The 13,718-nt window shown below is 54.1% G+C and overlaps 2 protein-coding genes across 6 annotated transcripts; one reads left to right on the plus strand and one right to left on the minus strand.

The window, feature by feature from the left end:
* Positions 1 to 843: 843 nt before the first annotated feature.
* On the minus strand, positions 844 to 2,725 carry YDJC (YdjC chitooligosaccharide deacetylase homolog). Of its 3 annotated transcripts, XM_040464652.1 has the most exons (5): positions 2,535 to 2,725; positions 2,286 to 2,445; positions 1,985 to 2,084; positions 1,715 to 1,892; positions 844 to 1,518 (listed from the first exon to the last, which is right to left on the minus strand). In XM_040464652.1, the coding sequence occupies exons 1-5, from the start codon at positions 2,696 to 2,698 to the stop codon at positions 1,164 to 1,166; spliced, it is 957 nt and encodes a 318-aa protein (XP_040320586.1). In that variant the 5' UTR covers positions 2,699 to 2,725; the 3' UTR covers positions 844 to 1,163. The 3 variants fall into 3 exon arrangements, with proteins under 3 accessions (XP_040320586.1, XP_040320587.1, XP_040320588.1); XM_040464653.1 differs by lacking the exon at positions 1,715 to 1,892 and having other exon boundaries at positions 1,951 to 2,084; XM_040464654.1 differs by lacking the exon at positions 1,715 to 1,892 and having other exon boundaries at positions 1,380 to 1,518.
* A 69-nt stretch (positions 2,726 to 2,794) lies between these two features.
* CCDC116 (coiled-coil domain containing 116) lies at positions 2,795 to 9,386 on the plus strand. Of its 3 annotated transcripts, none has more exons than XM_040464648.1 (5): positions 2,795 to 2,908; positions 5,058 to 5,194; positions 6,007 to 6,564; positions 6,675 to 7,283; positions 8,418 to 9,386. In XM_040464648.1, exons 2-5 carry the CDS (start codon positions 5,123 to 5,125, stop codon positions 9,192 to 9,194), a joined length of 2,016 nt encoding a protein of 671 aa, XP_040320582.1. In that variant the 5' UTR covers positions 2,795 to 2,908; positions 5,058 to 5,122; the 3' UTR covers positions 9,195 to 9,386. The 3 variants fall into 3 exon arrangements, with proteins under 3 accessions (XP_040320582.1, XP_040320585.1, XP_040320583.1); XM_040464651.1 differs by lacking the exon at positions 2,795 to 2,908 and adding an exon at positions 3,755 to 3,858; XM_040464649.1 differs by lacking the exon at positions 2,795 to 2,908 and adding an exon at positions 3,965 to 4,722.
* The last annotated feature ends 4,332 nt before the right edge of the window (positions 9,387 to 13,718 follow it).

A 13,718-nucleotide genomic window follows, 5' to 3' on the forward strand; every position in this document is an offset into this window, starting at 1 on the left:
AAGAGAGAGCTCTTTAGGCACCTGATTGCTTGCCTGACACTGCATGGTGAAAAAATGTACAGGCAGCTTCAAAGCTCTGCCACTCCTAGGTCTGTAAAATGAGGACATTGGTCCTTGCACATAGGCACTATTACCTGAGATTAAATGAAACAGGATCATCGTTCCATCTGCCTTTCAACACTCTAGAGCCGGGCAGGGCAGGACTGTGCTCCCAAGAACTCCCTACCACCTTCCCCATCTGCTCCCTGCATCTCCTTGATCCGAGACACATGAACCCCAGTGACGGGGCATGCACACATCACCAGGTCCAGTGAAGAGTCCAGGATCCCATTTCCACAGACTGTTCCTCTTGGAGAATATTAAACAGGCTTGCAGGACCTCCTTTTATTTGCCCCTAGGATGGCAAAGGACTGCTTGTTGAGAACAAGTGACTTTTTAAGAGAGAGCACGCGTGCACACACTTGAGAGCAGGAGAGGGGCAGAGAGAGAGAGAGAGAGAGAGAGAGAGAGAGAGAATCTTAAGCAGGCTCCCACGCTAGGTGTTAACTTGGAGCTGAATCTTACAACCCTGAGATCATGACCTGAGCTGAAATGAAGAGTCAGATGCTTAACTGAGCCATCCAGGTGCCTGGAACAGGTGACTTTTAAAATAAAATTTGAGATTATAGTATCTCCCAAAAAGTAGGCAAGGAGTGAGACATTCTTCTCCCAAACCCCTTCCTCCCAAATGTGGAGTATGTTTTGCATATCTACTCTGGAATAATGACCTGGTTTGGGCCCTGAGTTGCTTTTGCCTTAAGTGTCCGCAAACGTTTTCTGGGCACAGTTTATAAACCATCCAAGTTTACAAGACAAATATTTTATTAATACAGCGATCTCTACTACATCTGGACAAGGAAGATGCTAACTTACATGACAACTTGAAGGGCACCAAATGCTTGGCAGGCCCCAGACCCAGATGTCATCTGTAGCCAAGATGGGTTGCCAAAGCTCTGGCCACCATTCTGAGCCATGAGGACCTGGACACAGATGTGACAGGGTCCCGCCCAGGGAAGTATGTTACTGGACCCCGGCTCTCAGCCTGGTTCCAGGATGTCCCGGGGCTTGACACTGGCCCCCTTTTTGTGTACTAATGGGTGTTTATGTTTGGCTGGCTATCAGGGTCATGGCCGGGAGCGCTCCAGGAAGGTTTTCAGAGTGGCTTCCCCAGGCCTCTTGGAATCTAGGTCGTGGAGAGCGCAGAGCTGTACTCCGTCCTGTGCAAGCTGGGCCCGCAGTGTGGGTGCGGTGAGGACACGAAGCTCATGCAGCCGCTCCCATGAGCAGGAAAAGGCATCGGGACCCTTACCACAGCCGCCGGCAGGAGGCACACTGGGGTAGCCAGGGTGTGCCATCAGCTCAGCTGTCAGGGTATGGCCCGTGGGTATGCCTTCCAGGGCCCGTGCTAGTGCTCCTGATACGCGATGAACAGACATGTGCCGGCCGCAGGTGCTCAGGCCCACGAAGGCATCCGTCCACCTGTGGATGTCGGGGCATCAGGGGCAGGCAGGGTGCAGCAGGACTATGTGATGGGCAGGGCTAGGCCTGTGACTGGACAGATCTGGGACGGGGGCAACGTAAGTCGACGCCTGACCGCCTTTAACGATGAGGAACGGACATAGCTGTCAGGTGAACTGCCGGCCGGGCTCACTAGGATACGGGATAGGGGCCTCACCATAGGCCGTAGCGGGAGAAGGGGGCTACGGCGGCCAGGGCGTCGCGCTCCACCGAGCAGGCGAAGGCACGCGCGGGGGCCTCGAGCCACGCGCGGTCGCCCACCCCACGTTCCACCGGCAGCCTTGTGAAGCGCACCCCATTGGCCTGCAGCACTTCTGCGAACACCTGGCACACGCCTGCGGGCGGGATGGAGTCAGGAAGTAGCACCTCCTACTACCTGGGACCACCTCTCACCCGCAGCCCCCTTCCAGGGAACAATGCCCTCCACCTGGGAGCACGTGCACGTGCTGGTGCCCGTCCACGTGAGTGGGGTCCCCGCCCAGTAATTCTCGGAAGCGTATCAGCTGGGCCTCCAGCTCTTCCCGCACCTGGAGAGAGAGGATGACAGGCATCTTGAACGTCCCGGAGCAGCTACCAAGGAGGGTTCCCTCCAGGTGCCTCCGTGTGACTGCTCGTTTGAACTAGGGAAACATCCATCGCCAGCTCCTGCCACTAATGGCTTCACGGTACCCTCAGGGCGGAGCCTTGGGGATCCTTTCGAGCATCTTCCTGCAGCCGCACCTCCGCACCTGGGGCAAAGCTACGCCTCCGGTCGCCACCGCCTCCCGGAATCCCATCTTGCCGAGGAAGAAGCCTTCGGGGCTGAGCAGCGACGAGTCGCCTAGGCGGGCCGGGCCCACGGGGCGGCCCTCGGACAGGTTGGCGTGAAGGCCCGTAGGGATTTTGTGCCTGCAGGCGGAGCGCGAGCGGGAGAACTGCCTGCCGCGGGGCGGCGGCTTCCGAAGCCAGCCCCGACCCTGGAGGGGTCCGCCACTCACCTGCGGGACAGATCCGCCGCGCTCTCCGCAGCTGCGCCGTTGACCAGCAGGGACACGCTGGTCACAGCCCCCGCCAGGAAGGCCTCTACGATGCCCTCATCGCGCCGCGGGCAGTAACCAAAGTCGTCTGCGGTGACCACGAGGCGCACGCGCGGTCCAGCCATAGACACTTCCGCGGACTGCCCTGGACCCTAGAGGACTGGATCCAGGCCCCACCCCTAGACGCAGTCGCAGGCTCCGCCCTGAAGCGCACGCCCTCACGCAGCTGCACTTCGCCTTTGTTCTCGCCACCTACCGGTCTCAATGAGGCCCTGCAACGATCCTCTGGACCACACAGCGCGCTCCGCCGGATTTATTGCAACGCGGAACTTTCGGTAACTGCAAAAATTATATTTAATGTGAAAAATACAGGAAAAAAAACCCTATTAAAAAAAAAACCTCTTACTCTTCCCTAAAGTCACTAATGTTAACTTTCTAGATAGTGTCCCTCCAGCATTTTTCTAAGCAAATAAACCCAATTCCTTTTCTCCCCCACCCTAAAGTTTTTGTTTGTTTTGAGAAGATAATGATCACATCAGTGTCATCCCATTCTTGTAGTGTTTCATTTTTTTGATAGTGACTATGAACTTTTTCAAACTGCCTATTTGTCTTTGGTGATTTTTTTTTTCTAAGAGGTGGTTTAAAAAAAACATTCTAGAAAGAACGTTCTAAGTAAGAAAATGAAACAAAACGTGTATAACAATGGCTTCATTTGAGGAAGCATTAGTCCTTGATTGCCCCAATTGAGCTCTGTGCCAGGATACAACTTTTACATTCATAATCTCATTTTTTTCCTCAATGGTGCAGAAAAGCTTTCTTTACTGATGACTATATAGTCACCATGGTTGACAGTGAGAGTTTTCATTGTGATGTGGCTGTTTCTTTTCCCAATGGAAAGTGCAACATTTGTCTCCAGCCCATGAGATTGGTAATGTTATTCCTGTTTTGCAGATGAGGAAGCTGAGGCTCAGAGGGGAAAAGTGGCTTGCCCAAAGTGACCCTGCCAGTAGTGGAGCTGCGACTTGACCTCCAAAGCTCTGGGTCTACCCTGGTCCTCTAGACCCTAGCAGCCCCCTGGGTCAGGGGCAGAGAAGGCAGAGCTGAATTTGAGAATAACAAATAATATGTTCCTTGTGGGACATTGTATGGATCAGAGGCCTCATAGAGCCCTTATCAACCTCTTGGCATAAGGGTTATTGTGTTCAGTTGTGATTATTGAATTGTTGGACTTAAACTATCTTTCTCCACTGGGAAGCTGATCCTGAAAAGACCACAGCCCTTGAGGGTAAGCAGATTGGAAAGAGGAAATTGACATTTATTGAGCACTTACTGGTATTAGAAATATTAGAGATTAGGGGTGTGTGCCTCTGTTCCTACCCCCAAGGAGCACCATATGGTAAATGAGTAACAATACCTTGTGGCAGAGCCTAGAATGGGTTTTTTGGTAATTCTGTTGAGGGTGGCAGGCCTTCTTGGAAGGTGACACCTGGGAGGGACATTAGGAGGAGTTTACTGGGCAGAGGGGGAAAGTAGGTAAAGATACACAGAGCTCTTATTGGGGTGTCAGGTGTGTTGTATGCAGATTTGATTTAATCTCTATATTCTCATATGGAAGAACATTCAACTGTTTACAGAGGAGGAGCAGATGACAAGAGGTTGAGTCACACTGGGAGGAAACAGTAGAGCTAGGAATTGAAGCTAGGTCTGTGACTTAGAGCCGGGACTCTTACCATTGTGCTCAGGGACACTGCAGAGGGAGAGGGCTGAAGACTCTCCTGAGGTCCCCCACACTGGGCAAGGAGAGGACCCTAGAAAGGATCAGGAGGCCCAGGAGGAAAGTGCTTGTGTCACCAGAGGAGACTGTGGCTTTGACCCTTAGGGCTTCCCTCAGGTGCCCAGTCTCCTACGTGGAACAGTCGGAAGCAACCCCTGAATCTCCCACAGTGAATGTGGGCAAGGCAAATTCAGACGAAGTGGGGGAGGGGCCAGCCTGGGTCCCGCCCTCAACCATTGTGGCAGAATTAGAAAGCATTGCGAGCCAATCAGGACGTAGCATGGAAATGAGCAAGCCGTGCTGACGTGGGCCAACTCCAGAGCTCCCTGGAGTGGGAGGCTATATTGCCTGGCACTGAGAGAGGCACGGACTCTGGTGAGCGGGTCGGCTCTGAGCCAGGGGCAGACAACAGGGCTTCCGGGGTCTAGGAGGAGGGAGGGTCGGAAACATCCAGGCCCAGAGATGGTCAGAGACAGTATGCGGACATCCTTGGGGACCTCAGCCCCGACGACTCTGGACACGGACCACCGTGCGCAGACACCCAGGGAATTCCGAGCAGAGGAAGGGCCCGACATGTGAAGGACGTGGGGTGAGGGGAGCGAGGAACCTGCGGATCCCGGGATTGCTGACACAGTAGCTGACAGACGAAGGGAGAGTCGGACTCATGGAGGCCTAGGGAGACCCTCACACCATCTCCCCGCCCGGCACAGAGAGGAATCCGTGGCTGTGCTGCGGAACCAGAGAGAGAGGAGGCCGACAGCGATTCACCCTCACCATGACCAGTTGCCGCCATCACTCAGGATACTTGGCAGACGATGAGGCCGGCCACACCACTTACGTGGCCCGGGTAAGTGTGTCTGGCAGGACCCTGACTTTAAGACCCCCAAAATGTTCCCCGCCAGTTCCAGCACCCCAGACCACAGCCCCCTTTCTCAGTGCCTGTTGACCTCCTCTCTGGGCCTCTTAGTGACATCCTTATCACCTTGACCACTCCTCGCACCCCCTGCTGGGCCCTAGTCACCCTCAAACTTCATTCACTGTGTCCCCTGACCTCCAGCAGCTGGGGAGGAGCTTGGTAGACTGGTACTCCAGAGTGGAAGCATGGAGTCTACTCAGGGCCCAAGGCTCAAAGTTTCAGAAACAGCCATGGGGAGCCAAGGGTTCAGGACTACAGGTGGTCTGTGCAGTGGAGACAGGACTGGTCTGCTCTAAGGACAGGTGAGGAACCCAAGTAGGGTTCAAAGGGGTTTGTGATTGCCCATTTCTGTCCTGCCCTGTGTGAGGGCAGAAGTGGGCTTTCTGACTCCCTAGCCACATATTATATATGTGAAATGTATGTGTCAGGGAAGGGTTAGGATGACCTGAAATCAAGCCTCACTTTGCAGAAGAGGAAACTGGACCTCAAGAGGGGCCATCATGCCTATGGTGTCACAACCTGCAGTGGCAGAGCCAGGGTCCAGACCCAGAAACTTTCTGACTCTAAAACATAGTTCCTGACAATAAATTTTATAAAAAACAAAACACACACACACACACAGTGCCTTCCACTGCCCACTCCCACCCAGTTCCTGGTGCCCTAGGAGGACCTCCAGGAAACCCCCTACTCCTTGTGGAGCATCTATGCCCTATATGACATGATGCCTGTCTGCTCTGGTGCAGCTGCCTAAGAAGCCACTGTTCCTGGAAATGGGACAAGTCTCCAAGCTGGGCCACATGCCACACCCACCATCGAGGTACACTCTCACAGACAGTTCAGGGCTCCATGGCCACCAACAAAACCCAAGGGACCCTCGGCCCTTTGGTAGCTTCCTGGATTTCCTTGTCAAAGGCCAGGTGCTGGACAGCCTACAGACGGTGGTGGAGGAGGCCACTGAGCGCATGACCACCATGAAGACAGAGGCTGGAGTGCCACTGGTGGAGGTGCAGGACCCAATAGAGGTACCAAGGGGTAGGCGGCGGGTACGTGCCCAGCCTAGCCTCAGTACCATGCACCGGCACCGTGTCCGGCCCAGCCTCTGCACTGGATGTCCCAACAACTACCCATCCTGCTCCAGCTCCATGTCTGACTCCCATAGCAGCCTCACAGCTGGCTGGCTGGGATCCCACGGCCAGGACAGTGACCTGGGCACCCGTGGCATGGGCTCACTGCCACCCATGAGGGACAAACTTTTGCTGGAGAAGAACCTCAAACGGCTGCTGAAGCTGGAGAACAGAGGGGTGAGATCCAGGGCCATGGCACAGGGTAGGCAGGATGGACCCCAGTCCAGAACCCAGGGCTAGGGTTAGGCCTGGCTTGGCTGCCCCTGAAAGTCCCCCTCTCTTTGCAGAAAGGCCTGGATCGGTCCTTCTTCCAGAGGGACTCCCTGCTGTGGGATTCACTGGACAGCCATGCCAGCAGCCAGTGGACCCGGGAGCCGCCTCTGTCCTCGTTCTCAGGCCAGCTGGGCTCAAGCTCAGGCACACCTCAAACATCAGAGCTGGGCCCTGGAGAACAGGAACTGATCTGTCTCAAGCAAGAGTTTAATAAGATCAAGTCATTGTTGAGCCAGCCAGCATCCTTTGACCTGCCTGGCTACTGTTCATTCCGTGAGCCCCATCGGACTCTGGACTTTCTGGCTGAGCACCAGCTCTTCCCTGCCCTGCAGAGTGTGGTCAGCCAGGCTGTGGACAAGCTCCGTGGTGCCCGCCGCCATGATGGCTGCCCTCTCTTCCCATCAGAATGGGAGCCCGCAACAGAGCCCAACTCTGACTCCATGCCAGGCTCCAAGCTAGCCACACCCACTGATGAGGAGGAGCCCTATGATATGCTACCCACCAGAACCTCCAGCCCCAAGATGGCTTGCAGAAAGAGCACCAAGGGCAGAGGACAGGCCAAGCCCAAGGAAGGTGGTTCCCCCATGTCCAGTGCCCAAGTGGCCACCAGACTCAGGCTCAAGGTAACACCCACAGAAGAACCCAAGGTCCCCTCACCCCACCGCAGACAGGAGGTGCCTGGCCAGGACCCTGAAATACAGACACCATCCATACCTACTTCGGGGCCCCTGAGCTTCAGCCAGAAGGCCCAGCCCTGGCGGAGCCTGCACCTCACCCTGCCTGCCCCTGGGATCGTGGTTGAAGGGCCCTCCAGCCAGACCCAGCCCACCACCCAGGGCACAGTTCCTCTCATCTCCCTCTCCCCTCACATCTCCCACCACCTCCCCGTGTTCTCACCACTTGCCTCCTCAGTAAGAAGCTTCTCCCCATCTGCTTCACTGTATCCAGAGGTGACCTCAAGGGTGGGAAAAGGGGGTTTAGGGAAGGGTTCCTTCAGCAACCACACTTAGCCACCATCACAGGTATCTTGCCCTGCACTGTGGAAACCACCTGAGCTGGGGACGAACTGATGGGGGGCAGAAATCCTGGCCTGGTTACTGTCAGGTGTTGTTGAAGATGAATAAAGCCAAGATTTTATTCTGGGTCTTTTTGTAACGTTTGCCTGTGAATCTGAGGGGCCCTTCTTTGTGGGGAGGGTCCTGTCCCTTGTAGACAGCAGCTTAAACCCAGAGTGGGGCCCCACATCCTAGGCCCAGCTACCTGTGCTCCCACTAACCTAGGATCCTCCAGTGTGTCTGCTGAGAGGGAGTTGCTCAGAAAGAGTATAGAGAAGACATAGGTGGCTTCACCCTGGTAGACCCCCAGCACAGCCCCTGACCTTCATCTCACCCATCAAGGCCGAGGCAGGCTTCCTTCCTCTGAACCTTGGTCTGGGGGACAATCTACCAGAGCCCAGGTTATCCACGCTCCAGTTTGGGTGGCACTGTGACTGACATCACCAGCCTGGCCCCAGGCCTGACCGGTTTGGTCAAGTGTGGGAACAGTGTGGTAAGTGTGAGGGTGTGGCCACATGCAGGACCAGGGCTCAGCTGCTGATTGAGACAGGATAGCAGATGTGGCAAGGCCATAACACTAGTGCAACAAGCGTGGCATCTGTGTGGGTGATGTGGATGGAGGGTGCTCGGGTGTGAGGGGCATCCTGAGGCATCAGGAATGGCATGACGTGTCTCCTTTTCCCTCCCCGGCTATTGCACTAGAGCCCCAGTTACAAGTTCATGAAGAAGAAGCCACTGCCCTCCATCTCATCCAAGTCTACCATATCCCACCTCTCCAACCCCTTGTACCAGGAGCTCATCAACTACTTGGTGGAGCAGGCTGTGTCCTTGCTCATCTGCAAGTACAAATTCGAGAAGAACCTTTCCAAGCAGTTAGGCTTCATCTCATTCCCTGTCACCGAGACGCTCGTGGACCTCCTCCTGGGCTTCAAGAAAGTGAAGGGCTCCCACATCTGCCTGTCCTCAAAGATCAACTGGAGCTGCCTGTTGCGCAAGCTGGAGGAGGCAGAGTGGGCCCGACAGCTGTCTAGACAAGGGTCCCAGCACGACTCCCACCGCGGCACCGCCCACCGCAGCACTGCCCACCAGGGGGCGCCCCGGAGCAACACGGAGACCCCCTCCACGCTGCCTGAGCCATCCACCCAAAAGAATCAGGAGGAGGACACAGAGCCCACTCTCCACAGTGAGTTGCTGGACCCTCAGCTCCTCCCAGCTCAGGAGGATACTACACTCGAGGAGAAGGAGCCCAAGAGCCAGGAGGAGCCCAGGCCCTTCATGTTCACTGGCACAGACAGGGGCTCCGATCTGTGTCAGGAAGTTGTAGACATGGACAGTCAAGGTGACGAGGAGGAAGAGGACGAGGACAAGAATGATGACTTCTTTGGGGACAAGGGCAAACCCCAGAGCTCTCCCGAGTCTCAAGTGGAGGCCGATGTCAGCAGTGACTCCAGAGATGTGGGCCACAGTCACGCTCCGTGAGGCCTATGAGCTGCACCCAGTGCTTGATTCCCTGCTGCTCCTCTTGCTCCAATGGAGTGCTGCCCCCCCCCCCCCCACACCGGCCCTTGCCCTGAGCAGAGGTCAGGGTGGTCTGAATGCCCACGAGGAGCTCTGCTGGCCTATCAGGAAAGCCAGAGGGAGAAATAAAGTCTGTGTTGATGGAGCACAGTTTTCTTGTCTGGAGATTTCAGCCCCGCTTCCGTATGACTGAGCACCTGCACCTGAAGTAACACCTCCCGCAGGCCTGGACACAGCCAGCCATCATGACAGCTGGCCATGCCCTGACCCCCCCCCCCCTCCCCTTCACCTCACATGCATGCTTGAACACAAGTGTCTGCTTATGGTTCTTCTCTGCCCCAGTGTGCACCTTCCTGACTCTTCAAGCCTCTTAGGATTCATGGTGCATTTTCCTAATGGCTCCTGAGCATTGTGGTTCCTGCTTCCAGAGAGCTCCTCCTCTGCCAGGGCAGCAACCTGCTACCTTTGCTATGCCACACCCTCATGTTCTGTTGGGGAACCACGCATCCTCCCTTTCCTGATATTCCCATGCCTACCTGTCTTCCTAATTTGTATTTCCCAGCTCCCAGCTCCTGAATCTGGAGGATCCAAACTAGGTCACATGGGGGCTCACGGTCTGTCAAGCTGTGGATTGGCTGCTCCAGGCTGGCCATGTGACTACCCTTTCAGTAGTGCCCCTGGCCAGACAGCTTTCTCTGGAAGGGTCTGTGGGCATGGCTGGTGCTGTGATTGGCAGGTCTCATCTCCAAGGTTTTTCTGGGGCTTCTGGCCATCCTGTGCTACCAGCTCAGAACCTGCCTTCTCTCTGCCTTCCCAGGGCAGCCATTTTGTTCCGCTGTTCAGGCATCTTCACCTAGGGAACCGCTCAACCTCTCTCCCCTCCACCCTGTCAAAAGAACATGTGAAGATGCTCCACTCTCACTCGCTGTGTGGGCTGCTGTTTCAGGGATATGGGGGAGGTGTGAGCCACCTGCTCACACAGATCACACAGGTCCCACCTGGGCGTATAGAGCCCAAGTCTGCTCAACCAAGCCTGACCACGCTCAGCGCTCCATGTGTGAAGACACAGTGACTGCAGAGCTTCTCTGGAGCCAGTCAGGGAGGAGCTTCCATACCACACCCATGCCCTGTGGTTCAAGGAGAAAGACCTGCTCTGCTGCCAGTCAGAGCAACCGGGGTCCTAAGTTGGTGGATCAGGGACCCATTTTTCCAGAGATCTCTTGTGGCAAGGATCTTTTAGGGCATATGCTCAACTCATAAGGCCCATTCCCTGAGGCCACCCACAGTGTCGGGCCACAACATTTTTGTACCTTTTTGCCATATCACTTGGCCACAGTTGACTAGCCCTCTTGACACATCCCTATTCTAAGCTAGGCCAGTCAGGTGTTTGCCCTAGGAGCTTGCAATTGGGGTGGACCGAGAGATTTTTATTTTTTAAGTTTATTGATTTTTAGTAAGCTCTACACCTAACCTGGGGCTCTAACTCACAACCCTGAGATCAAGAGTCACATGCTCTTCCAATTGAGCCTGCCAGGCATGCTGGCATAGACTGGGAAATTCTGGTGCAGTTTGCACTGAGTGCTAAAAACAAGGGTGGACAGTGTGGAGCATCTCCCCCCCACCCACCCCCCTCTGGAGAGGCAAGAAATCCTGTCTGTAGGACAGAACCAGGAGGGGAGCCCTAGGGCTCTCAGAGACAGCAGCTGGCATGAAACCTGCCAGCTTTCCAGGTCTCTCTGCCAAGTCCTCAAGGGAAAAAGAACATACACCCACCCTGGCCTCAGAGGCACATGCCTAGGGAATGTCCCTGGAGTGGGAGCAGCCCCTTTGGGAACCACTGGTACACTGTGCTAAAGACATCTGACTTTAGCTCCTGTATCTGTATCAGGTATCTGTTGCTATGTAACCACTCCAAGGCTTAAGTGGCTTCAAACAAAGTCATCATTTTTCCTGATGCTGGTGGTTGGCAGGCTCAGCTGGCAGTGGTGGAGATAGTTTCTTGTGTGGCTGCTTTTAGCTGGGGACATGGCTGAGACCAGAACATCCCACATGGCCTCTCCCCCTCTAGGATCTCCCCAAGGCCCCTACCCATTCATTCAGTCCTCTGGCCTGCACTTCCTTACAGCACGGTGCAGCAGCTGGCTTCCTAAAGAGACAAATCGAGAACCACTGGTCCTCTTGCAGCTTTGCTCAGAAGCCCCAAAACAGCATTTCTGTGCCATTCTCTTGGTCAAAGCGAATGGCAATGCCTGCCCAGATTCAAGGGGAGGGAAAATGGAGTCCATGTGTTAATGAGAGAAGCAGCTTACACTTACAGGGATGGAAGGAACTGTTAGTAGCCATATTTGGAGACCAGCTACTACCCCTCCTCCCCATCCATAGCTGATTTCACCTTGAGCAGTCCCTGGAACCAAGTGGAGCAGATCAGATTCTTTTCTGAACCTGAAGACAAACTGTGGCTGGAAAGCAGAAGTCTGCGGAGACACCATAGTCAGCCCTGAGCATCTGCCAGCTGCGGAAGCCGGTATGCAGCGGGGTGCAGGGAAAGAGAACAGCTCCAGCCATGAAGCTCTGAGAAAGTTGATGGAGAGCCATGTTGGTTTCTCCTATTCCAGTTCTTGGGTCTCTGCTGTACTTGGAATTCTGCCTTTGCCTGTCGGGGAGATTGCTTGCTGTGTCCTCACCACCCTCTGGTCTTACATGCAGTGGGAAGCTGTTGGCAGCTTTCAGCAGGTGCCTGGCATGATCTGATATATGTTGTTTTTTTTTTTTTTTTTTTCAGATTTTATTTTTAAGTAATCTCTACACCCAACCTGGGGCTCAAACTCACAACCCTGAGATCAAGTGTCACACACTCCACCTACTGAGCCAGCCAGGCGCCCCTGATTTTTTATTTTTATTATTTTTAAGTAGGCTCCATGTCCAACTGGGGCTTGAACTCATGACCCTGAGATCAAGAGTCATATGCTCTACTGCTGAGCCAGCCAGGTGCCCTATGATATATGCTTTTTAAGGTATAAAAAGGTATATATTCTCCCTGTTGGAGAATGACTTGGAGGGGCCGGAGCGATGGAAAAACAGAAATCTGTTAAGAGGCAGTGGTCAATATCTGGAGGGGGGATGGGGTGGCTTGGATTAGGGTGGTGATAAGGAATGCAGGAGAGATGCTTCACAATCTGTTTTAGAGTTAGAGCCACCAATATGTGTTGGATGAGATGCTAGGTATGCGGTAAAGAGAGCAACTGAAGATAAGTCCCAAACGGTGGGGGGGGGGGGCGGCGGGGGGGCGGGGCGGAGGTACCATTACTGAGACTCCCTCTATGGAGAGGGAGCAGTTTGAGGGAAGAGACCAAGAATTCTGCTTTGGACATAATAAGTCTGAGATGCTTGTTGGTATCCAAGAGGATATTTTCATTGCTTCCCAGATTACACTCTAGCCCCTCCACCCTGTAGTGGAGGCCCCTCAAGGGCAGGGTCTGCCAATGCCAGGGCATACCTTTAGCAACTTAGACACCCTAAACCCTGAAAGAATCAAGTGTCTTATACCATATGTAATTCAAAATAGAAACAATATTAAACATGAAAACCCCAAAATAACATGTTTCTATAATTAAAATGGCTCTATTCTGGACTTTCTGAACGCAAAATTCTGAATGATTTAATTAAATATAAACTTTTATCTCTGCTTTGTTGCACCCCAAGTGCATGGGTAGTCAGCCCATTGAGCAATGCAGCCCAGAGCCAGTTCCCCAGTGGCCCCTAGCACAGGGAGTTAAGTCAAGATAAGAATGTTCCACGAATGAATAAATAAACAGTCATATAAGTTTTCCCCCTTGAAGACAGCTGAAAGCCCTCTGAGAAGGCAGTGAGACTGGGACCCACTCGTGTCAGAAACCTGGGACACATGGTTATCTACACTTATTTCCCAAAGTCACTTGGTTGGCCAGGGCTCTGATTTCCTAAGAAACCTTGGGGTCTCCTGGTGAGAGAACCTATCATCTTCAACACCACAGATCTCTGCTGCCCTCTGCTGCCCGATAGTCGAATGACCATGTGATTCTGCCCTGGAAAAAGTGAGTGGTCAGAGGAATTAAAAACCCACAAAGTCCAGAGACTGAGGTGACCCATTGTCAGGAAGGCAATGACCGAGTAACTGGGGGATTAACTAATCCCGGGATCCAGGGACTGAAGAGCCAAGTGATCCAATATCTGAGATACATCGACCTTGTAACTACAAAATCTAGTAGTCCGGCAACCTCGAGACCCTGAAGCTGAGGACCAAGAGTCCGAGAGGAAAGATCGTGATTGAAGCCCCGAAGATCCAAGATCAAAGGGCTTTGTGAACACGTACCCGCAGGGTCTTGGATTCCCAGCCTGGTGTCCAGGGTCTCAGCGGCTGCTGGGTGGGGCGCCCTCACCTACAGCGCGACTCCGCAGCTTCTCTCCTACCACTTGGCGCCGCACCAGCCTTCCTTAGGCATCATT

The sequence above is a fragment of the Herpailurus yagouaroundi genome, unplaced genomic scaffold, assembly GCF_014898765.1.
Source record: "Herpailurus yagouaroundi ecotype Mexico unplaced genomic scaffold, PumYag 490, whole genome shotgun sequence".
Lineage (NCBI taxonomy): Eukaryota > Metazoa > Chordata > Mammalia > Carnivora > Felidae > Herpailurus > Herpailurus yagouaroundi.

Bases quoted from the DNA above. Each gene is read 5' to 3' on its own strand.
- YDJC (XM_040464652.1), bottom strand. From the start codon at position 2,698: ATGGCTGGACCGCGCGTGCGCCTCGTGGTCACCGCAGACGACTTTGGT. The intron at 1,893-1,984 runs GTGGAGGGCATT...TCCCGCCCGCAG, and splicing joins GCACGTGCACGTGCTCCCAG to GCGTGTGCCAGGTGTTCGCA. The intron at 1,519-1,714 runs GTGAGGCCCCTA...CGACATCCACAG, and splicing joins TTCTCCCGCTACGGCCTATG to GTGGACGGATGCCTTCGTGG.
- CCDC116 (XM_040464648.1), top strand. From the start codon at position 5,123: ATGACCAGTTGCCGCCATCACTCAGGATACTTGGCAGACGATGAGGCC. The intron at 5,195-6,006 runs GTAAGTGTGTCT...GCTCTGGTGCAG, and splicing joins ACACCACTTACGTGGCCCGG to CTGCCTAAGAAGCCACTGTT. The intron at 7,284-8,417 runs GTAACACCCACA...CTATTGCACTAG, and splicing joins CCACCAGACTCAGGCTCAAG to AGCCCCAGTTACAAGTTCAT.